The 24,193-nt window shown below is 35.5% G+C and overlaps 1 protein-coding gene across 9 annotated transcripts in view; it reads right to left on the reverse strand.

The window, feature by feature from the left end:
• LOC143171866 (E3 ubiquitin-protein ligase NEDD4-like) overlaps positions 1–24,193 on the reverse strand; it is a 203,522-nt gene that overhangs the window by 14,126 nt on the left and 165,203 nt on the right. For 5 of the 9 annotated variants that reach the window (XM_076360981.1, XM_076360979.1, XM_076360980.1 and 2 more), the window contains 11 exons: positions 22,880–23,011; positions 22,268–22,387; positions 19,537–19,734; positions 18,088–18,165; positions 15,926–15,980; positions 15,780–15,836; positions 10,912–10,970; positions 6,357–6,422; positions 4,746–4,975; positions 2,920–3,041; positions 1,980–2,050 (listed from right to left, as the gene is read on the reverse strand). In XM_076360981.1, coding sequence (XP_076217096.1) covers positions 1,980–2,050; positions 2,920–3,041; positions 4,746–4,975; positions 6,357–6,422; positions 10,912–10,970; positions 15,780–15,836; positions 15,926–15,980; positions 18,088–18,165; positions 19,537–19,734; positions 22,268–22,387; positions 22,880–23,011 — 1,188 coding nt within the window. The remainder of the gene's footprint in view (positions 1–1,979; positions 2,051–2,919; positions 3,042–4,745; positions 4,976–6,356; positions 6,423–10,911; positions 10,971–15,779; positions 15,837–15,925; positions 15,981–18,087; positions 18,166–19,536; positions 19,735–22,267; positions 22,388–22,879; positions 23,012–24,193) is intronic. The other 4 variants (XM_076360983.1, XM_076360982.1, XM_076360975.1 and 1 more) reach the window with 1 other exon arrangement.

The following is a 24,193-nucleotide window of genomic DNA, read 5'->3' on the forward strand; positions in this document are numbered from 1 at the left end:
CATTAAATGTAGAGTTTAACTTCAAATTGAACAAATAAAAACATCTAAAACTAGAACTCCAAAGGGACTGGAAAGATCAGAACTCATTTATTTGCACAGCTACTGTAAAGCAGGGTAAGGTGGATTACTTTATTCATATGCATTTTTCTTAGATGCTATATTTTTAGATTCATGTAACTTTTCTTAATTGACTTGTAATTGCATTATTATACAACACAATAAATTGGCTCTACATATCTATTTGGTAAATATGTATATAGTGCTGTGAAATAATTGGTTAGAAAATGTCTTCTTGATAAAACTGTACATTCTTTTCAACACAATTTATATACCACTTCATTACATCGATAATATATTATACAATAACTGATTGCATTGCTATTATTAAAAGCCTTGAAGTTTGCTGAATAAAAGACCCCTCTAATTTCCTGAAAGGGTTGTATCTTCATCATGTATTAGGTTCATAATTGAAGACTGACCCAAGAAAAAAAGAAGGAAAAAAAGTCTGTATAGCTATCACTAAATATTTCCAAGCAAGAGAGCCAAAAACATTAATTTCAAAATAAAGTTAAAACATTATTTACTCATGTATGCTTCAAGAGAAGAATGACCTGCCAAAATTTGGTGACTATGAGATAGTGGGAGCTAGAGGAGAGATTAAGCACTTGAACCAGCATTTGTGTCAGTAACTGAAAGTCTGTAAAACTCTAAAACATCAAAAAGAGTAAACTGCGTTTTATTCTTCTCATACTGAGTATACTTTTGACAAGACCAAGAACAGCTATTGTAGAGCTAAGAATAAGAGGAAAAGGTTTCCCAACTACTTGTAGGAACACAAGAGCCTGAACTTCCTTTTAAGAACCTTCTGGGTATGCATCTCATGAGCTTGGGTTTAAGCTTGTACTTGAGCTCAAGCCATCTCATCTACTGTAATTTTGCCTCTGTGCTGGGCTTGGGAGTCAACTGACGTTGCTGTTGAAGACAGTCTTAGGAAAGTGCAGGATGTGAGTAGCCAGGCTCACAACCAAGTCCTACAAAGGCAACCTGGAGCAGTCTTATCCAGATAAACTATTCTGTATAATGGGTAACAGAGGAAGACGTTAGAAAGGGGAAAAGTAACAGCTCCAAGGTTCTCCAAAATCCATAGCAGTGGAAAAACTGGACAGACCTCAAAAGGTTAAAAAGACAAAACCAAATATCATCCTGCTAACTTAATGGAAACCATTTGTATTTAGCTATTGTACATATCTGAAATGTACTGTGTTTCACTACTGGTACACTACACATCTAGAACGGGCATCTGCGGGATCCTATTTAATGTTGTCCTTCATTTTACAATACCAAGCTAGAGATTACTAACTTGTAAAACAATTTGTTTTTCTCCCAAGGAGTGCCAAACACAAAAGTACTTGGTTGCAATTAACGTTGAAGGTGTCAAAGTAGAGGTGCGGGGAACAAAACCAAAACGGATATAAGGGCATAAGTTGTGCTGCATCCATTAAGTATATTTTGGACAGAACTGTCTATCATTTGACAACCCTTTCTCCTTCCAGCACTGTGGGCAACGTCCCATGTTTCCAGGTCAGAACTAAGCCCTTGCATTCCCCTCTTCCTGCTCCACAGCATGACAAGAAAGCTGTAGGGCTTGTTGGTGGTACTCCTTGTAACAGCGAGAAAGCTGACGCAGTGGAAAATCTGAAACTATAATTAGACATCTTATGTTGCGTTTCTTACTGGCTTACTCATGTCTCTTCCCTTCTCCCTCTCATCACTGTTAGTGCACTGGTACTAAAACAGCTGTCCTTGCAGGGAAAATTTGTTTTATTAAAAAAGTACATACATATGTTTCTAAAGTTATTGCAACTATGACCTTATGTTTTCCACCATGCAGTTTACTGGAATTGTCAGCTCTTATACATTTCCCCAGAGGAAAAAAACATGTAATTGCTAATGCTGATACAGCTTAAATGTTATCTTACCACTGACTCCATGTCTTTCAGAGTTATTGGTTTTCCCAGCATCATCTTGTAAAAAGGTCTGATGAAGAAGCCTAAAAGAGAGGGAAGAGTGTTACCTCCACTGTTCTGCATTTTCACCTTATGTAAAGATATGACTGCTCAAGGATAATACACCATGATATTTCCTAGTGTGCCAGCAAGAAAGAAACCTCCTGAAAGTAACAGTGCTGTAACTGCTCGAGTTAACACAGCAGGCTCATTTTTTTAGTGAGACACAGAAAGTCCAATTTTTCAATTACAAGAATTATGACATTAATTACCATATGCCATTAAACACCATAACATTAATGGTAGAGAGACACAGAAGCTGGGGAATTGAGCTCAAGGTACCCTAATCCATTTAAAATTGCCATTCTTCTCTCAAAGGAGATGCTAGAAAAACAGGACGGTGAGCTTCCTCTTCTAATGTGCTGCGCTATTGCTAAATAAAATGTAGTCAGTTTATAATGTTTGCTTGCTTGCTTATTGTGGGATTTCAAAGTTTGACAGAAATCATATTTTCTCATTAAATCATTCAGTAATAATTTTACAGATCAAAATGCTGCAATTGACACCCACACAACTGCTTTGGCTGCAGGTTTGCATGGAAATGGCCGATATAAATTTAGTGATTTTCCTTTAGGGACAGTGATTATTTAGCAATGCTGATGCTGTAGTTCTAACACCAGTGGAGAAAGGAGCAAAACTTTATATGAAACGTATTTGTTGAGTAAGACACTATAATTTTTGAATCACCATTCACATCAGGAATGCAATTTCCAACAGTTCCAGTTCCATTACTTTCTCTCAGACTTTGTCTCCAGAACTACTACACTCCAAAGCATATGAATTATTGAAGTGATTTATTTCATTTAATAAAAATCCAGTAACAGTAGCATAGCCATACAGTGTAATAACTCACCATCCAATAGCTTCCCATGATATACTGCCAGACCAGCAACCCGACCAATAAATGTGAAATACGACAGATGATCTTCGTTACAAAGACCTGAATTAGGATTAATCTGAAGTGTATAGTTGTCCCTTTTTTGGGGAAAGAAAAAAAATAAATCTAAATAACCAAGTCTTTAAATAACCAGATATTCAGATATGTTAATAAATAATTTGAGCTTAGGGCCATTTCCTGTTAATTTTTGCTAGAGTGTAACAATGTAATTTATCCATGTGTTCCTCAATAGAAGTATCTGACAGCTTGTGGGTAGGCTGACCTAATGAAAACTGTCTTGCTACGACCATAATGATTATTTGACAAAGGTAACTAAAACTCCTGCTTGTGGGGTAACAGGATTCCACCTGTAGCAAGTGTAAGAGGGCTGTGCTAACCTCTTCAAAGGATAAAAGCCTGGCATCATTGAAAACAGTAGAATTTTGCCATCAGCTTCAGTGGAATGAGAATTTCAGCTAAGCTCTCTCTTCTGCTTTCTGCTGGGCTAGATTATTCACTCTTTCCAGCCAAATTTCAGGGCTTAAAATTTTAGGGTTCTCTTTTGCAGTAGTTGCTTTTAGTTCTTGAAATATCTGAAGGTACTGAAGAGGAATTAAGTATAGGCCCATGGTCCAACCGTACTAGGATAAAGAACGTTTTCTTACTAGCATCTTAAACTGCACTTACTAGAGACCATCTCTGAAATAAGCTTAACCCCTAGGATATTGGAAAAAGCCGTCAAAGAACTAAGATCTTTTAACTGGGTAACAAAGCATTAAGACTCGTGTGAAAGTGTGTGTCACAATAAGACATTAGTGTAAAAGCAGTATTTTTAATTTGCAGTTTATTCTTAATCTGTGAAGAAAGATAGAGGGGGTTTAAGGAATTTTTTTTCTTATATCTTAAAATAACTAGTTAGATTTCTGAACCTAAAATGAAGTAACATTATATTTAAAATATCTACAGTGACCTATATCCCATAAGTGGAAATATTTCAAAACAAAGGTTTATCCAGTGAACTCTATTAACACACAGGCATTCTGCGCTAGTCAACGTTGTTTAAGTTGTGTTTCCCTTCAACAGTAGAACGTGTCTTTTCTGAGACACAAATGCGAGAAAACTCTCATTATGCAGTCTTTGTTCATCTACTTTACAATCTATTCAACACTTATTAGAGAAAGGAGTGAGCTTGATATTGACATAAAAACATCAAAACTACTGTCTGCAATTAAGAAATCCATCCTCACTGTAGTACACAATGTGGAATTACAGCATATTAAAACAAATGTAATTTAAGCAAGAGACTTGCTCTCTCATTTACACTAATGGATTGCTCACAGGTTTTAAAATTGGACAAAAACAAATTTAAACTTATGTTAGGCCACTGCTGTGTAACTACTGAAATGTAAATGAGAAGCTGTTTTGTAAGCTAATTATAAAGGAGCACTATAATTCTGGACAGCAGGTGTTTTATGCTGTAATGGGAGGACATAAAAAGAATCTTTTGTCTGACCACTTCTTTCACTATTACTAGCCTCAAAAATTGCAGTTTTGCTCCAAGTAAGGCAACACTCAATATTGTCTTAATAATGAAAATGGTTTATGAGATTTCAATGACAATTTGAAAGGTTCTCTGAAAAGCAAGTAAGAAATGATAGTACAGAACGGAGAGATTTGACTGGTAAGAGTGCATACTGATGCACCATGAAGGATGATCTAACTACTTTCTAGTGTATCTTTGCCTCTTATGCAAAATTTCATGTATATCCCTTATGAATGGAAATATTTTAATGAACACTTACGTTGCTGAATATTCAAAGAGACCATAATAAGGGTTAAACATCTCCTTGGACAAGAGAAAAAACCATTCTCTGGCTACACCTCCATAGTCAAGTCCTTTTTCTGACTCAAATTCAATCCAAAGCCTGGCTTTTAGTACATCAGGTCTCTTCACAGACATGATTCTTCTGTAGGACTCCTCAAAAATATTATTTCTGTGTAGCTTCATCTCAAATCTGTTTGGTATATCAGCCTATGTGAAAGGAGATGATATTATACTTGTTAGTCTCAATAAATAAGCCTTCAGACAAATTAGCGACCAGTGGTAACAACTAAATGACAGATTAGACATCTGATGTATAAAGTTTCCCCTTATTTTTGTTTTCCAGTGCTCCCCAGGTCTACAGGTTCATAGCATATGGTGAACTAGGTAAGTTCCAGTACAGTGGTTCAGAGATTGCTATGATATTTGACAAAACAATGAAAACAACAAGAAAAGTAACAAACAAACAGAAAAACCCCTGAGAAAACAACTGATATTACTATGCTCTATTTTAAGGGCATTTTAGCTTAAAATGGTAACAAATGCACAAGATTTATGCAACTGCTTTACTCACATATCTGTAAAGGCCAGAACAGTTTCACAACAAGAACACCTACAGTACCATACACACAACAGAACTGAATTGCAAAGATAATAAACAAAAGAGAATCGGGCTGCCAAAATGTTTTAGAAGTTCTGTCTAAATAGGAGGGAGCTAACGCCCATTATGATTTAGCCCAGGGAGCTAGATTCAGAAAAGACAGAAGAGAACCGAGTTAAGAATTTGCAGAAAGAAGACTGGATGAACACATAAACATGACTGTTACAGCCATGTATAGTTTTCCAGATAAAATTGACTTAAAACAACTGTTTCAGAAGGTTTGCTGTTTCCTGACAACTAAAGTGCTTATTGTGTGCAATCGCTGGTCAAACTCAGGGTGAAAATTCAATGAGCTATCAACAAACAGGTAAAGACATTTGCAAGTCCCTCTTCAAATTATAGTTGGTGTTGCCAAGGCTGTTTACTGTTAATTATGAGTCAATATCACATGCAAGCTAATACTGAATGCTCTCTTACATTAAAGATGCTACTGAAAATACTTTTTTTCCACAGAACAAGAACTCTAGAAGCTTGTGCCAGATACAGCACAACTGTAGGCTCTGCTCTGCCAACTTGGTCCAGCTCTGCCCTTCAAAGTCCATTGTTGAAGATGAAGGAAAATACGAATCCTCAAGCCTATTTTCAACCTAAAGGCTTGTAAACTAACATACCAATTGGTCTCAGTTGCAATGGGAAACAGTGAATCATTGCTACTTCCCTGCTCGCTCATTACTTTGATTTTGCATTCATATAGAAAACTGTGAGTCTTAAAGATTTGTAAATGTTTTTGTTGAGAAATCAATAAAATTCAAACTTTTCTTCATTTTTTTGGTTCCTACGTAACCCTTTAGAAGTAGCACAATCAAGAAAAATTGGCAAGTATGTTATAGCAAGATACAACACCATTCTGTATCTATGCTTGGGGTAGTCTGTTGTTTCTCCCAGACATAGCATAATTGATTCCAACACAAAGCAGCTTTTTCTACTCACTGGTTTCTTTAACTTCTTCCGGAAATAGTCATATTTCTGTTTGAACTCCCTGGAATATGGAACTGCCTATCAGAGAGAGAATCATAAATACAGATTATTCCAGCTATTTAGCAGTTTGATATTCCAACATTATTTAAACAAAAAGAAATTTAAAGACATGCTATCTACATATGTATGCCATAGGTCACCTAATAAAACCCACCATGCATGAAGTAGAGGAGCCAAAATTTTCCCATTTCTCAGTGTGTAATTTATTAAAAGGTATGAAAACTTTTGACCCAGTTCTTCTGTTTATCAACTACTTACCCTCATTTTTTTTCTCCTTTTAGGAACAGAAAAGAGGAAAAACAATTTTTAACACAGACAAAAAAACGTGGAATGTATTGCTGCCATCCATGTGTCTCATTAGGAAACAATGAGCATGCTGCCATATGATACTGAATTTTAAAAAAACCTAGTGCTACTATGAAATACGGATTTGCACAGCTGAAAGAGCTAAGCATTGTTAGGTGCTACGCAAAAGACACAAAATCCAAAGAATTTTGAAAATGAACCTAAGAACAAGTTAAGGGGCTCCAGTAAAGCTATGACATTAACAACAAGCACTGTTTGCCCTCCAAAAAGTGCAGGACACCTTGTATACCTACACAGCAGGGTCAACTAGGCAGGGGAATGTCCATGGCTAGAAATTATCTTTTCAACCCAATGTGAATGAATCTAATTCTTAATAATTTATATAATTAATAATTATATAATTCATTTATATAAAAGAATTTATTTAATTCATATATAGTTTCATATTAAAACTACTTTGTAAATTACTTATAATGAAAGTATACACCATCATAATGTCTTTAATCCAGAACCTTAAAGCATTTCACAAACAAATTAACATTCTTTTGAACCAAGTACAAGTCACTGTGTAATATTTATCTGAATACTCACTCAATGCAGCTGCTTGTGAGTTAGACCACATTTTTAAGTAACAGAGGCATAACAGCACAATTTTAGAAGTTTCAAAAAAAAAAAAGGCACAGTGAAGGTTGGTAGAATTACATTAATCAGCAGAGCTGGAAACTGGTTTCTGCAGTATGTCAACACCCCTTAACAAATGCCACAGGTCTCTGAAATATTTACGTTGATTTCCAGATACCTGAAAAGCCTCTTGGGATGATTCCAGGCATGCACAAATCAAGGTTCAACAAAGGTTCTCACAAGCTCTGTCATTCAGAGTTTTGAAAGAGATTTCTATTTTAACACTGTGCTTCTCTTTCCTGCTAACACACTGTATAGGTAAACAAGGATTTGACACTAAGCTAGAAGATAGCCATGTTTGATGTTAATCCATACGCCACTTGCTGATCATCACAGTAGTCAGTAAGATGACAGTGTTCTTTTCTGCCACCTACTTGTCTTCATCAGACTCCTTTGCTTTAGCACCAGATAGGAAATGCATACAAATGTCCAAAAAAGCCAAGCCTTTTAAGGTACCAAGTAGTACCAGACACAAAAGCACTGAACTGCATCAGCCATCAAGCAGGAGTACAGATAAGAGCCATCCATACTCCTGACTGCCAGTCCTGTAACTGCAACCTAGATTATTCAGCCTTCAGATGAAATGGCCACAAAAGAAAGTTGTTAATTAAACTAATGAACAGGAATAGGCTGGAAAAGTGATACTATGACAGGTACAGGTCTGGCTCTAACAAATAACTGTATTTAAGTAAGATTCTGTGGCTTTTTTGACAATTTTTTGAGAATTAAGAATCCTTAACTCTCTGGTTTTTGACACCATATACAACATCAATTTAATCAGGGTTTGGAAAGAGCCTTGGAAAAAAAGAAAAAAAAAAAAGGCTTCTTGGCCTTGATCATAATGTTTTCCAACCACCTCTTTACCTTCCTTTGCTCTACTGTTCCTTCAAGATGAAAGAGTAGACATAGTAAAACAGCTAGCTAAACAGATGAAGTGTAATTTCTTGGGAGCAAAAGAATGATTTTGAATTCCACAGGACTGCAGAATTTACATTCTCTGTTCCCTGAACGCTGAATCACAAATTGCAAAGCTCTGGTTCAAGATCAGTTTCCGGGTGAGGACTGGGATTTTGGGGGAGGAAAGGTATGGGCTGGTCTTGAATTAGATTCATGACCGGATGTAGGTGAGAGTGGGAGGTGGAAATATTTCTATATGAGTTTTCTTTTGTGGCCGATGAGACATTAAAAATTTAAAAAAAAAAAAAAAATCAAACTAAATCATTTTACTCTGATGATAATATGACTTTACTACAGCCATTAAATAATCTTTCAACAAGTTTCCATTGTTTAAATGCAACGTGAAATACAATTTAAGTAGTTCTTTGTTTTTCTCATGGCACCAAAAATACTGTTAAAATCATTAAGATGAATCCTTAATGCTTATATGGCTGTAAAATGGATTTGAACTTGCTTTCTCTTAAAAAAAAAAAAAAAGGCACACAAATAACCGTTATTTACTTAATGGGATCATGACTGACCCTTATTATTTTGAAACAAAATTTCCCAGATAGTCTTTCTGATTTATGCTTAACATTTCTGGGAACATAAACGTTAAGAATTTGTATAGCATACTGTATATTAGTATATCAAGCATTAAGTGCATGATAAATGGGTAAATCACTCCAAAAGCAATTATGTTCAAACAAGTGATTATTATTAATGTTATTAATAAACAAGAGCAATTGGAATTATACCATGCAGTAGTTAATCTGCTGTATCCTGAGACCCTTAAAAATCCTGAGGATTTACCCAAAATAAAAAGGTATTCTTGGCACCTGGAAACATCTTAGGGTTGGAAGTCTGATCACTCAGAATACCATAAAATGGCATAAACTGGCATAAACCAGCATAAAAAGGTCAAAGAATCACTCCATATATTTGATGTTTTGAAAATTTGATATTAAAGTAAAAGCATGTATTTATTTTTTCTAAGGCTGATATTCTGAAATCTCTTAGTTTATCTGCAGTAAGTTTTATGTCTCTTAAAACTGATAGACCCAATTTTTGTCTTTTTTACACTCTGAATCCACATAGTCACAACTCTCCCATATTGAGTGGAAACAGCTTCTTGTTATCCAGAAATCCAAAAATTAATAGCGCACTGTCTCAGCTCAGTAAAATTCTGTTGTCAGTAATGACTCAGATAATGGGCAAATACAAGCATTTCTCCTATACACATCCCTAAACCTTACAATCCAGGATTCAGCACAAAGAACGTGGTCCGAAATTCCCAAGATCTTCTGACTTGCGATTCAGAGTGGACATGTGCCCTTCACATAGCTTAATACAGAAACATACTATTTTAACACAATGGAGGAATAAAAGATAATATGCAAAGATTTAATACTGTTTGTTCCATACTAAGTAATTTATAATATCAGGAAGTGTGGAGAAGGAAAAAATCTGAAGAATATTTTACACTTAGATTATTTTAGATGTAATTTATTTAAAAACACATTTTTCCCCCAATTCATCTGTTTGGATGTCAAAAGTAAGCTGAAGATATCACTCTACTACTGTCCTGGAATTTCATCATCACAATAAGCAGCAAATAAAAGAGCAAAAACCATGCTGAAATCTTAATTTTTTTTATTTTTCAGCCAGGGATCATATCAGTAATGGATCCCTTTCAGAAACCACACTCATCATCATCGCTTAGTGCAGAAAGCTTCGTGTTGCAGGAGGAGGAGAATGGAACAAATGAGAAATGATGGGTTTCCATGTGTTTCAGAGCGTGAAACGCCATTCAGACTATTTAGCTATGCAGCTTCCGAATGGATGGATTTTCACTCAGAAATAACACAACAATATAAAAAATTAAAACCAGCCAAACAAAAGAGTCTCTATCCTCTGAAGAGCCTTCTCTTCCTCCCTGCCGAAATAGAGGTATTCTGCGATTCACTGTTATATCTACAGATGAAGAATGTTTCCTAGACACTCCAACGCAGAAGCCAATTCCACATGCTAATGGCTACAAGACAGGAATCTTACTGTACCACTGGAAGAATTCCCAAGTTAGGTAGCTACTGCTAAGAAAGCCTCCAAACCCATCCAATTCGAACCTACTATCTGACCTGGGAATAGCGTGCACAGCACTGTAGTCCAAATGTTCCAGTGATTTCTAATTAGCCCACTACTGCTTTGCACCACTGGCAGCTGGGCAGGCTGGAAGAGTCCCCAGTGCACTCCAGCCTGTGCGAAACCAAATAGGGTCCACAGAGTGGTACAACCCTTTGAATGCCGCGGACAAGGCATCAGTGCTGGGACACCTTGGCAGGCTGTCACATGACGGCAGCTCCCCCCGCTCTTGCAGACTCACAAAAGCTGGCACCTGAGCCTCCCATGTCCATCAGGAAAAGGCAAGGCGAGGCAGAGGTCCTGCTTCCTGGTCTGTTCATCAGGCAGAGGTCTGACCTGATCCGGACAACAGACATGACCTGCTGCTCGTTAATGCCTCCTTCCTATACCAAATGTACGTGAGTCACACCATTTAATGGGAAAAAAACATAGCAGTACTTACTGGACCAGTAATTGCCGGGTTCTGCAGTCTAGGGTCTTCCCACTGGGTAATTTTATTATCTGTAAATAACAAAAGAAATTATATCATTACTTAACTGTTACCACACTGTGAATTTATGTTGGTTTTTTTCTCCCTACAACTGTTTTCCCTACCATTTCCACAACTTAGTTTTTCAGGGTTAGAAAAGGCTGCATTCACCCATCTACGTCAAAACCCCATCACACTGTTTAGTTGAAAACACTCATTCAAAAATGCAAAACTACAACAGAATCCAGTGTATTTACACTGCTTTTATTTCAACATCTGTAGTAGTAAACATGTTCTATTTGAACATGGTCTTGGATTCAACTAATATTAGAAATACACAGACTTCATGCCTGAAAGGTAAAGGAACCCCAAAACTTTGTCAAATGACAGACTAAGTTTACTTTTTTGAAATTTTGCATAACGATAGCCAAAATGTAATACTTATAAAAGACAGTCTGTATTTAAATTTGGAGGGAATAACATCTCTTTTAAAAAAAAGTCCTAGACACTGATTTAATGAAAAGGTTATAGGACCATTAAGGGAGGCAAAATTATACAGTTATGGTATAAGAGATCATTCAGTTTTGACCAAAGGAGATTTTGGCAGTAACATGACAGAATCCAGTTCTTTTCATCTACCGCTTTTAAGAGCACCAGGAGGGTGCTATGGTAAGGTTATAGAGGACCATGGTTAAACTCTCCCTGCCTCCAGACAACTGCTCCTCACAAGATTCTGAACACAACAGAATCACAACAAAATGATGATGTTGCAACAATAAGACAATGCTCCAAAAACCAAACTAGATGCCACCTGCAACGGCAAGGTTTAAGTCATCCATTTCCTGCACTGAAAGGGTAATAATAATACGTCTGCTTGTTACACGCACTGCTTTATGAACTGTATATTAAGATAGTAGTCCAGATTTTAAGTTTTGTAATTGCTAGGTTTGGGAATAAACACACTAAGTTTCAAGAAAATTGTTTTTATGGCTACTATAAGTAAAAGCAAAGAACCAAACTCACTTATATTAAGACACAAGTATTTTCCATGTTTCTACAGTTGGAAAAGACCTGTAAGTCTTGAGCATCCCAAGCTAGTTTTAAAATGGACTGGGATTTGAAAGGTGACATTCATTAAACATTAACTGAAGAAAATTTATAAAGATCACAAGCACATTTCAAGAAATTTGATCTATCAGTTAATTTAATATTAAAATACTATTTTATTTCCCTTTACACATTAAGTCTATTTAGTGCTTATCAAACTTATGGAGGAAGGCTGTTAGACTGACAGCTCCAGAAACCCCGAGATCCACAGACCGGAGCCTGCCATAAAGGCATGATGCCTAATCTGGCCCTTTTCATCTTGCTTCAACCTGTTCAGTCAAATTTCCTTCTACAAAGTTTACTGGTTTTATACCAATTCATTTCTTATACCTACTTGAAATTGACAGCCACAAATCACGGTGAAAGTTTTCTATGAAATCAAAGATAATAGAACTGGAAATGACTGCAAGTTTGTCTATTCTTTCTTATTGCCCTACATACTTAAGAGTGTATGATGTTACTGAAAAATCTTTGTCTAAATTTTTTTCGAAGTATTACAGTGACAGGGACTTCATATTATAAATGCTATTCCAGGGCTTAAATGCCCCCAAAATTAGAAAGGTCTAACCTGAACTACTCTACCTGGAATCGTAGCTCAGGATTCTCTGTCTTATCCAAAGTGGATGTGGATAACAAATTCATTCCTTTTGCAGCACATTTTTGAAAATCTACCATTTCTTTTGAGTTTTCACACAAATAAAATACTCTGTCTTTCCTCATAAATCAGGCTCTAGGGCCTTTGAGGATTCCCTCTTCTCTCTGTTTCCTCTGGTCCCTTTCCAAGTGGTCCGCTATTTTCTTGAAGTTTGGGACCCCATGCCAGATACAGTATTATCATAGCCAAGACATTATCAGTGCTGATGAGATTAGAAGGATTACTTCAGGTCTTATTTAAGACACTCCTGTTGATACATCACAGGATGAGTTAAGTCATGTTCAGTTGATAATATTTTTCATGCTCTTTTCAACCACAATTCTGCTAATTATTCCCATTCTGAGTAATACTTTGCAATTCTTATTAAACAGCATCTTACTTCACACTACAGTGGCAATTTGCCAGACTCATTCTGATTTCTCATCCTGTTCCAGTGAGCACCTCTCACCTCTCCTATGCTGTTGTTTTCTGCTGAACTAATGAGTACATTCCCCCTAATTCATTGTTCAAATCACTAATGAATATATTGAAAAATGGTGGATCCAACACAGACTTTGAGGGGAATCCATTTAATATATCCATCCCTCTGTCAGTGAACCACTGATAACCGTTCTGCATGTGGTTGGAAAACCTTTGTGCTTTTCTTTATGATACCTTCCAACAAGTAGATCATATTTTCCTGTAAGGCTCCTAGGAAATGCAGAAGTATATGCATGCTACGATGAATAGAAAATACTATTTTATTCATGGATGGTAAATAATGTTGCTTTAGCTAGCTAAGGACCAATCATGGAGAACTAGAGACTGTATTTTTTGTTAAAAGATTGACTGCTGCAGAAATTAGAACTGTTTACAGTTAAAATCTAAAAATATTATATTTTCAGGCTACTATGTTACAACTAATACCTAAATTATTTTAACAGTACTTTGCTTTACTGGTTTATATGGCATGCTTAATAGCAGTTTGTGTTGCTCCACTAGAGGAGGTTTCTGTGCTGGTTGCATTAGACTTTTTTACAGTTTCTCTCAGGGATGAGAAAAACATTTGAAAAATAGGACAACAATATTAATTATGCAGAAGAATTACAAAATATATCCGGGGAATCAGGACATCAGGCCATTAATAGTAGCTGAATCTGTTAACACTTTCAACATTTATACTGTATTCTAATAATGAAACTGACTACATTTGTTGCATCTTAACTAACTGCTTTAGCAGAGAATGACTGAAATGATGGCCAGTTTATCATAGTAATGGACTACTGAGACTTGCATATTTAGGGTGAGCACAGCTGATCGCACCCGTGACTGATTTCAGCATATGCTCTCGAGTTCGTCATGAAACAAGTAAGAGTCAGCAGGCTCTGTCACAAACCTATCATTATGGTCAAGTGTCACTGCCCTTCCCGATACTGTGAAAACAAATGCTACTATTGAGATTGCTCAAGCCAAATCACTGAGCACTGAATGCTGTTTGCAGTCATTCCCTAAATACTGAGCACAACATTATCACAATGGAGCTGCAACGTGTGCACTGTAATACCACTGGCACCACCTCTTCTCCTAGAGTCCACTTGTAATTGTAGTGGTGTGGCACCAGATTGAGACCAAATGGATATTTGCTGGAAACAAGCAGCATTATTAAAAAAAACCCTCTAAAGTTATGTAAAAACTGCTGTATAAAAAGCTAAAAAACCCCTCAGATCAAGAGAGGGACTAGAGAGAGATTTCAGATGCAAATAAATTTAGTTTTATAACAATTATAAAGTCTTTGGGGAATTCTAATTAACATACAACTTTAACATTCCATTTACTTTTAGAGACTAACACATGCTTAAGTAGATTTAGGAGACTGAAAAATTAAAACTTTTTAAAGGAGGTTGGGAGGCTCAACAATTATACAGATATTTTAAATAAGACAGTTTTGTTCTGTGACTCTTCAGTGGCAGCAGTTTAGAATAATTTGCCATATTTAAGGTTCCAGATTATCTGTTGGGAAAAACAATTTTAAAGAATAATAATTCTGTACTGATATTTGAGAGAGGTTAATCTTGTGCTTGACGAGTGTATTATTTCTAATTTTTATTTAAAACTATTTCTACAATTTCAAAATTTGTATTACTTTAGAGACAGTCCTTTAATAATAAGATAAGCATAGGAGTCAGTATTACTGGTACTGAAGGAAAAACATAATACTATCAAATATGTGTAATAGTCTAAGATTTTAATTCTTTAAGTTTTGCATAGCATATCTACCCTCTTCTAATGGTTTTATGAGTTATCTATTTCTGTGAAGATTATGCCATCAGTAGAAATACCTCATTAAAAAGTGCAGCTGAAGTCTTGAGAAGGAGAAGGAGAAGGAGGAGGAGGAGGAGGAGAAGGAGGAGGAGGAGGAGAAGGAGGAAGAAGGAGGAGGAGGAGGAGAAGGAGGAGGAAGAAGAGGAGGAGGAGAAGGAGGAGGAAGAAGAGGAGGAGGAGGAAGAAGAGGAGGAGGAGGAGGAAGAGGAGGAGGAGGAGGAGAAGGAGGAGGAGGAGGAGAAGGAGGAGGAGGAGGAGAAGGAGGAGGAGAAGGAAAAGAAACAACCACCCAACCTTTCTGGGCTGCTTTGTTTTCAAACAACAACAAAAACTCACACAGTAGTTCTGAGATGCTGTAATAAGACAAGTCTACAATGAAACATCACTTACACTAGAACTTCATTAACAGAACTGAATAATATTAATGGGCTGGGTGCAGTTTAACATGCTATAAATAGGAAATAAGATCAGAATCAGCACTGCCACAAGACCTTCTTAAAGGAGAGGAAAGAGTACTTAACAGTGCTAATTTATCCACTGCCTATATGTGGAGTTGTGGCTATATGATCTTTTCTCATCTTATTTTCTATTCCTAGTGTATATTTTAATTTATTAAGTGCAAATAAGCCATGGGATCATCAACAACAACAACAACGAATCCAAAATATCAACAAGAACAAAAGAAACCACAAAGAAGAAATGTTAATGCTTCACAAGTCAGAGAGGGACAAAGCTTGATGAGCCAATTAAAAGCAAGCTTTCAGTGAATATACAGTACCGTATGAGGGCACTAAGTCTCTGGTATCAATGTCTCCACATATCAACACCTGGCTTCCTAAATGAAGAGTAAAATTATAAAGCTTTCACTTCAATATTTATTACGTCCCTTTGTCTATTTGCTGTAGTACCTGAGTGCTTACTTACTATGGTCTATATAAAATGTTCTTCCATCCAAATGTATTCTTTCCTCCCAACCAGGCTGGAATTGGGAAATAAAAAAAAAAAAAAAAAAAGAGAGAAAATAAGTGAAATACTACCACTTTCACATAGCATGAAGTAATACATTATCCACACCTACTTAAATTGTCTGATAGATGCTTGTGAGGTAGAAAACACAAAATCACAGACGCATTATGCCAAGGCCAAAAATCTAGGAAGATTCAAAGAACTGGCTATTTATACAGGTAACTGTATCCAATACAGTAAATATTTTTTTAAAGCTTGGAAGTGGAAACTTCTTGCATCAGGGTTTATATCCATTTCCTACTATGAGGAAATGATCACAAAGAATAGACTGTCCATCATTGGTTAGATTTGAGAGTGTCTGCTTCTACTTCCAAAACACATGTGGGTTATTTACTGTAACTATGTAAGCCAGGATCCCATTACAGTGGGACAAGAATGTCTAACCTAGTCCTCAATTTTTCCCCTTTTATCCATTCCCTTTTCTCATCTTCCAGATGATTATAGTATAGAAAGGAGAATAAATGGCACACTGTTAGTATATGCAATGCTGTCCAGTCTAGCACTCATTCCACCTGTATGCTCTGCATGAGCTTCAGACTTCTATAAAATACAGATGAGAAATGATTTCATTTCAGTCTTTTTGAGAAACTCTTGTTAAATTCTGTAGTCATGCTTACCTCACTCAAAAATGGATTGTTTAACTGAGTTTAAATCTGTTACTGATTATATATTTCCAGTGATATGTCAGGCTATCTTGATTTCACTGCATGTTTTACCTCTTGCAATTAACAATAAATTGTAAATTGGCCCTTCAGTTACTCCCATGCAGTGCCTCCTATCCAAGCAATGTGTCCCCAAAGATTAATGCATGCTCAATGCATCTGAAGAATTGCAAAAGAACAGCTACTTCCACAGCTGTTTTCTTAAAGACAAATTGCATTACTGCTGTGTTGTAACCAGGAAATGCATCAAAACAAGTATGTTCAACTGTGCATAGTTTTCGATCTAATCAGTGATTCAAGACACTGGGCCTGACAAATGGCCTAGCTTGATTTAAATACAAGGCAAAACTTTTTGCTAATCATGACAAGGGCAGTGAGATTTTAGGATGTTTTAGAGGAGGATGTCTGATCATAGGTGGTGACAGAGGTTATCACCCCTCACCAAAGGTGGCATTTGTCACCACTCTTGCCCAAAAGCAGCACTCGTTTTGGTCTGCTGGCAGAGTGGTTCATCTAAGTAAACTACAACCCAGCTCAATGAAAATGAGTAGGATTAAAAACTTGTTATTCAAACTGTTTAAAACTAAAATAATTTAACCTGCCATGTCCTGTAAGGTGGGACAGTAGCCTCTTCTGCTGGCACAGCTGTTTGCAGACAGCTTGTCCGTAATACAGGCTGGAGCACTGAGAGTGCTGGTGACAATTAGTGGCTTGTGGTCACTAAGGTTTCCAGTGTTGCAAGTACAATTTCAATGGCAATTTCTCAAAAGTACGCTTAGTATATATGAGGCAATGAGCTGAATTAACACTATACCGTAAAAATCAGCACCTTAGAAAAAGTGCTTTCATGGACTAGTCTCTGCCATTAAGGATGCAGTTTTTTAAAAACAAAGCAAAGCTCTGTATTTGACATGGCTGTAAATCAATATTACACTTTGGTTACAAGTGTGACAAAACTTCTGATGTTAAAGTGATAATTTTCTCTGCAGAATATGGAAGTTTCATTGAAAAATCAAAATTTATTTAGATTTTTGAAAGCCAATATATGCTGGTACATTAATAGAGCTTGCTTTGAACAATCTGTTCCAGCAACAGGTAATTATCGAAAAGCACACAGTCAGAGATAAAACCAAGGTAAGTTTCTTCAAAGCTCAAAGCTTTAGATAAGCAAAGAAACATGCAATCATTTCAGAAATACTATGGGCTGGCTTCAAAGAGCCTGACTGATTCACAGATCACTGTAAGTCTTTTTGGTGCTATATATAAACATAGCTTTAATTTCTTCAGAAAAGTGATGACAGCAACATATGTGTCCACATACAATACATGACTGCAATAATAGATCAGATCACGTAAGATAGCAGGTATATATTAAAATACATACACATTATCACTTACAGGAAGAGGGCCCAAATCATTAGGGTTCAAAGATGCTTTTGATCTCAAATGCACTGGAAATTTCAGTCGTGGATCCTCCTGTAACAGAAATATAGAATATAATAGAACTGTAAATCCAACATATCAAGTTAGATCTACGTACTAAGTCAAACACAGAATTATCTGGAAAAGAAATCTTCCTACATTACAGTTATTCTTTTTTTTTTTTTGAGAATAAAACATATAAAACAAAACATATAAAAGTGATAGAACATTTAGTATTTGGATGTGTCACATACTTTATTAGGATTCATATATTGAAATGATTTTTTTAAGTGTTAAGAGTTAGTTAGGGTGATGTAAGACTTCAACTCTATTAAGTGTGCTCTATCCAGAGATATGCTTCAAAAAAATACAGCCCTATTCTTAGGAATGCATGCACTCCCTTAAGTAGCATTTAAATACATATGCACATTTTTGGCTCTTAAAAACATAAGAGAAATAAGCCATCCTATCACAAAAAGGCTTGAAAATGATGAAAATGAGCTTCTTCCATTTTTATTAATGCACAGGTATTATTACATCAATGTCCCAAATGAGGCAAAAAGGGGCAAGTAAGATCGGTCACAGAAGACAAATCTAGACAAAAAATGCTTAAGATTTCCACACACATAATTTAGCCACATGCACCTGGGAACACCATTAAGAACCACCATTAAAAATATGTCGTGTAAATAGTGGTCAGTGGGAATCTGAATGATGCCTAACAAATTAAAGTGCAACTCATATTTCAATGAAGATGTGAAATGCTGGGTCGTCTTTGACATTTTTTCCTAGTGTAATTTTATTTCTTCAATTTGTTGAGCAAAGTTGCAGAATTATTGAAAAGTGGATCCTTATGACATAAACCAAATAATAAAATGGATTCTGTTAACTGAAGAAGATGAACATATATTATATTAATAAAAAAGCAGTACCAGTCACAGTGAAATACAATGCAATTATGGACAGTCTCAAACTAAACAACAATCCAAATCTGCATTGCACTGTATGCCTCTAAAGCTCAGATTTGGGGAATTTAAAGGACAGTACTGGTATGCAATGAGTTGTCAAGCATTAAAAGGTCAAATACAAAATGCAAAACACTATTGTATGGCATATGATGTACAAATGCACCAAAATCTAAGAGGATATGAACAAATAAGTTTCCTTTCTCTGAGTGCAGCAATGGCAGCACTATAGTCATTTCACAAAATTAGCTACTCAAGTTTATTGCTACTGTGTGTGACTGCATGGAGGGTTCAGTGAGATTCCTACATCAGTTCTATGAAAAGTTAGGCTGACAAATCCCGCCTTAAAGACAAGACAAATGCCACAATAAAATGAGGGGTATATAGGCAGGAAAACAGAGACAGAAACATTTAAAAGATGGCAACTGATTTAAAATTCATTATCTAGAATTTCTCTTACCCACGTAGTAGTTTTAGTATTATGATCAATGAAGAAGGGCCTGCCATTGGGTGCTATTCGCATCTCCCAGCCAGGAGGAAGGAAGCTTTGTGCAACTTTGTGTTGTGGTTTAGGAGAGTTGTAAGGTGAGGGCTGTGGAGACTGTGGATTGGAAAGGGTGTCCTTCACTGCTCTGCGCACAGGGGAGTCCTTGATACCCTGAAGAAAATGAAAGATATTAAGATTTGTCAAATGTCACTCAATACTGTAAAATGAATAAAACATGGTCATCACAGCAAATAGTTTTTCATTCCAGATGTAATTAATACTAGAATTAAGTGCTGGGACTGATTTCCTAGAACTGACTTAGCTGAAGTCTGCTCCTTATAACATACCAAGCTTTTTGCTGCGAAGGACACAGTGTTTTATCACTTCCCTCTGCAATGATAATGTCCACAGTATTTATACTTGATTATATATTTTACTGCAACTGCCCCGTACATGTCAGTATTTCATTTTATGAAGGAAAAAAATAAAAGCATTGCTTCGTGCTTCATGGTGCAATATATCTCACTTTACAACAAGAGAGTATCCTAAATGTGAGGCATTGTTACCCACTTTTCAATGCATTTCCCGAATGTAAGTTCAGATAAAACATTTAAATATGAAATTAAAACAAGTTCCTAAAATAAACGGAGGTTTGCAATTACAGATTTTGGACAGTTTGGGTTTTTTTTCTTTCTTTTTTTCTTTTTTTTTAAATAAATGAACGCAGCTGCAAAACTGCTTCACTGATCAATGCCTATTGGTTAAAAACAGGAGTTATGTGATGTGGCTTTTTTTTTTTTTTTTTTAATTTCACTGGGAAACTGCACATTTAGATGCCTAAACAGCTTGAAAAATTTGATCCAGATTTACTCACCTTTGAAAATACAGACTACCACAATCAGAAAACAAGACTTAAGTACTATGTTTAAATCTTGTTTGCATTTGTACTTGTCAGTTAACTTTCCAAAAACATGCTCTCATTAGCTGATAACAGTTTGTTTTCTTCTTGTTTTACTAATTGTTAAGATTCAGTAAATCCATGCATGCTTATTTTGGCAATTCTCTAACTTAGCCTACATTTAATTACTATTTTTTGAGTATTATGTTGAAAAATGAGGCATCAACATGGATATTTATAAAATTATTGTAGCCTTATTTGTGGCCTGTTTTGAGCTGGATGGAAAATGCAGTTAGATTACAGTGTTCAAAAGCAGCATTTAAAATAGCTTGCATTAAATAAAAGCTTTCCATATGTCTTATACACAAAAAAGTTGAACATTTTACAATAAAATTACTATTTAAACAAAGGAAGTAACTTCTAAAAAGTTGAAGTCATTTTTTTCTTGCGGTTGTATCCTTTAAAATTTTAATAATAGTAAGTCTACAGCTTACTTTAAAAAAAAAAAAAAATCAGAGGTGGGTATAAGAAGACAAGTTTGTGCCCTTCAGCACCCTTGTGGTTTCTGAGCATTGAACAAACTAACCATCAAACTGATTAGCTGAATATTCTGAAGTGAAGAGGACACAGGTTTAGTAGCCACAGAATAGGTTATTGCCTTTAAAAGCTAGCTTATCGCCCTGAGCAACTCAAGTTTCAGATGCTTAGTCAGTGACTTCCACCAGCTCGACTGTTTAAAATGTCAGTAGGGAGAGGAATGCCCTTAATGTTTTAGTTTAAGATACTCAGAATTTTTTAATTTAACTTATTTAAATTACAGTAAATTTTGTCTTCAAAATTAACAATGGCAAGAGTAGTCTTAAGTAGTTCATTGTTAAAGGGTTTATCTGAATTACATATAAGTAGAGATAATTTATTTTAAATATGAACTATAATCACTTCACTACAATCTGTCCAATAATCCTACCTTTGTTTAACAATTTGCTCAATAGATTGAGTACTTTTCAGTATAACGAACAAAGAACAACAATGCATAAAATGAACTAAATGTTACAATCTTCACTTGATTGTTGGCAAACTTTTGCAGGGGCAAAGGGGACACAAGCAGGAAAGAGATGGTGAGAGAGAAGTACAAATAAGGTGCCATACTTTAAGTTTGAAGAAGAAATTTTTAAGAATTTACTCTCCTCAACACAGCCATGTTTAACTGATTCAAGAGTTTTAATCACACTTTCAGAAGTAAAACACGTTGTCTTTGATTCCATAAGAAGCCACTTCAGTTATTCTTCAAATATGTTGCAGTGAACATCATTCAACAGTATTCTGACTTACTTTTAAAGATACATAAAAGAAACTAAATGTCCTTTTGAAAGACAAGGAATATAAAACACAATCAGTATCTTAATTCAAAGATTTTTCCAAACTCAATTGCATGTATTATTTTCAAAGTTATCAGCATCACAATAAATCTTTCAACTTAAGAAAATATTTCTGATTTTATACATTCAGAGCACTTGAAAGGAGTCACAACAGCGTATGTTTCAGACGTGCACACAGATGACATTTTAGCTGACCAAACTAAATAATCATATATGTATTACATCATTCAATGACCATAAAAGTTAAGTAATATTGTTGTACAATATAAAGATCCAGACAGAAAACTGCTAAAGAAAACAGCAATAATTTATGGCAAAACCAGTAACAGGGAAAGTGGCTGCGTTGCATAATTAAAAAGGAAATAAGAAGTTACAATGAATGAGAAGTCAGACATAAGTGATCTTTGTTGGTAACAGCGTTTCTCACCTCGAGTGGAGCAGATAAAGTTACTGTGGGTGAACTGAGGCTACGAGGCCGTCTTATCTGTGGTTCACTTAAATGGTTGCTGCTGTTTGCTGTTGACCCAACCATGCCATCTTCTGCAAGCTATTTCAGAAGCAAAACCAAGTTAGCAAGTTGTCAGTAACACAGTTCATCCAGAGTTAGGACACTTAAAAAATGATGTAATTATTTATTATTATTATTATGAAATATTAAACATACTTTCCTAAAGATCAAGTATTTAATTTAATTCCATTGGAAGGGCAAATAATGTATGGTACTATTAATAGATCAATACAACTTTCAGATTCAATCCTAAGAATGCATTTGCCTCCTTTTATTAGTTCATATGTACCTCTCTGTAAATTCCTTCCATTGTAGCAATCAACTTAATCTGTACCTTAATATAGTTAAAAGAAGTAACAAAAAAATCCCAATCGTTGCAATTTTTTATGATTACCCTGAGTTGTCAAGACAACGCTTAGGATTTTTTTTTTTAAAATTTCAGAGTTCTGAAGAGCTGCTTCAACTGACATTATACTCAATACATGCTAAGTGTTTGCTATCTAAATTGAGCATTACAACAGATCTTCATACCTGCATAATGGGCCGTGTCCATGTTGTGGTTCGATTGTTATGGTTGACATAATATGTACGGCCTTTTGCATCCTTTCTTTCTTCCCAGCCTGAAGGTAAGCCTGGTGTAGTATGTACATAGGCCACTGAAGGCTGTTCAAGCAAGAAATTGTAATTTAATAAATAAATTAATAAAATAACAATAACTGTATTGTTATTTTATAACAGCTAAAAAAAATTTCATAAGTCCGTTGTTTAAAAAAAAAAACCAATTTGTTAACTTACAACATTCTTAAACACAACAAACATATAGAAAAATATGGTTTCTGATTTCATTTAATATAAGCTCTTCTTGACATACCTTTGAGTCAAATCATTTTTCCTCACAATAGAACTTTTGATTCGCTTTTGCAGATTCAGGTATCTTGTTCAGAAAACAGCTAAGCTTATATGCCCTCAAACTTTTTAATGTGTAGATTACACATAATGACAAAAAGGAACTTTGTGTTTTAATGATTTTTCCTTTAAAAGGTGGATGTGTTTTCCTTTTATTAGTATGGATAAGCAAGAATTGAACTAACTGTGCAGTCAAGTCAAGATGTCCCAAGTTCTGTTCTGTTCTTTACCACAAGGTGTCTTGAATCAGTTGCAAGAAACTACTGTGGGTTTAAAAACTGGTGCAATCAATTTGTTACAGTTACAAATGTTGCATTCAGGGTTAGGTGTCCTGAAGACACAAGATACACCCCAAATTGGAGTCCAAACTTTGGTGTGAAAGGATTTTTTTACTAGAAGTTGCACAAGAAAGACATTGTTCTAAAGAAAATATACAGATAATGATAACGGTACCAAAGGCACCAATTCTCATTAAACAAGTTATGTCACTATTCAACGCAATAATTATATTATTGTGTGTTGCTGATGTTGTCTTGTGTACTTCCTGTAAGGAAAATATTCAATGTTTAAACCAATTGAACATTTTTTTCCTGGGACATACAGCAGAAGAAAAAAAAAATGCATTGTAGCACAAACGGCATAGCTTCTTGGAGAAAAACAGCCTAGCGAGAATTTTTAACACTGACCCTGTCTGCATCTGAATATATATTTTAGAAGGGGAGGATACCAGGGAGTTACAGTTTTTAGACCATATCCTCTGTATAAATCTACATGTTTATTAAGCTTAGTCACTTTCTAGTTTGTGACTCCTCTTAAGACATCACTTGCTTGTATAACAGATTAAGAACAGGTATCCTGGCTGTCAGCGAAGCAAACAAGAAAATCAGAAAACTCAGGATAGGCGTTTTTCTTAACTTTGTTGAGATGTATTGATACAAA

Source organism: Aptenodytes patagonicus, chromosome W (assembly GCF_965638725.1).
Source record: "Aptenodytes patagonicus chromosome W, bAptPat1.pri.cur, whole genome shotgun sequence".
NCBI classification, from domain to species: Eukaryota; Metazoa; Chordata; class Aves; order Sphenisciformes; family Spheniscidae; genus Aptenodytes; species Aptenodytes patagonicus.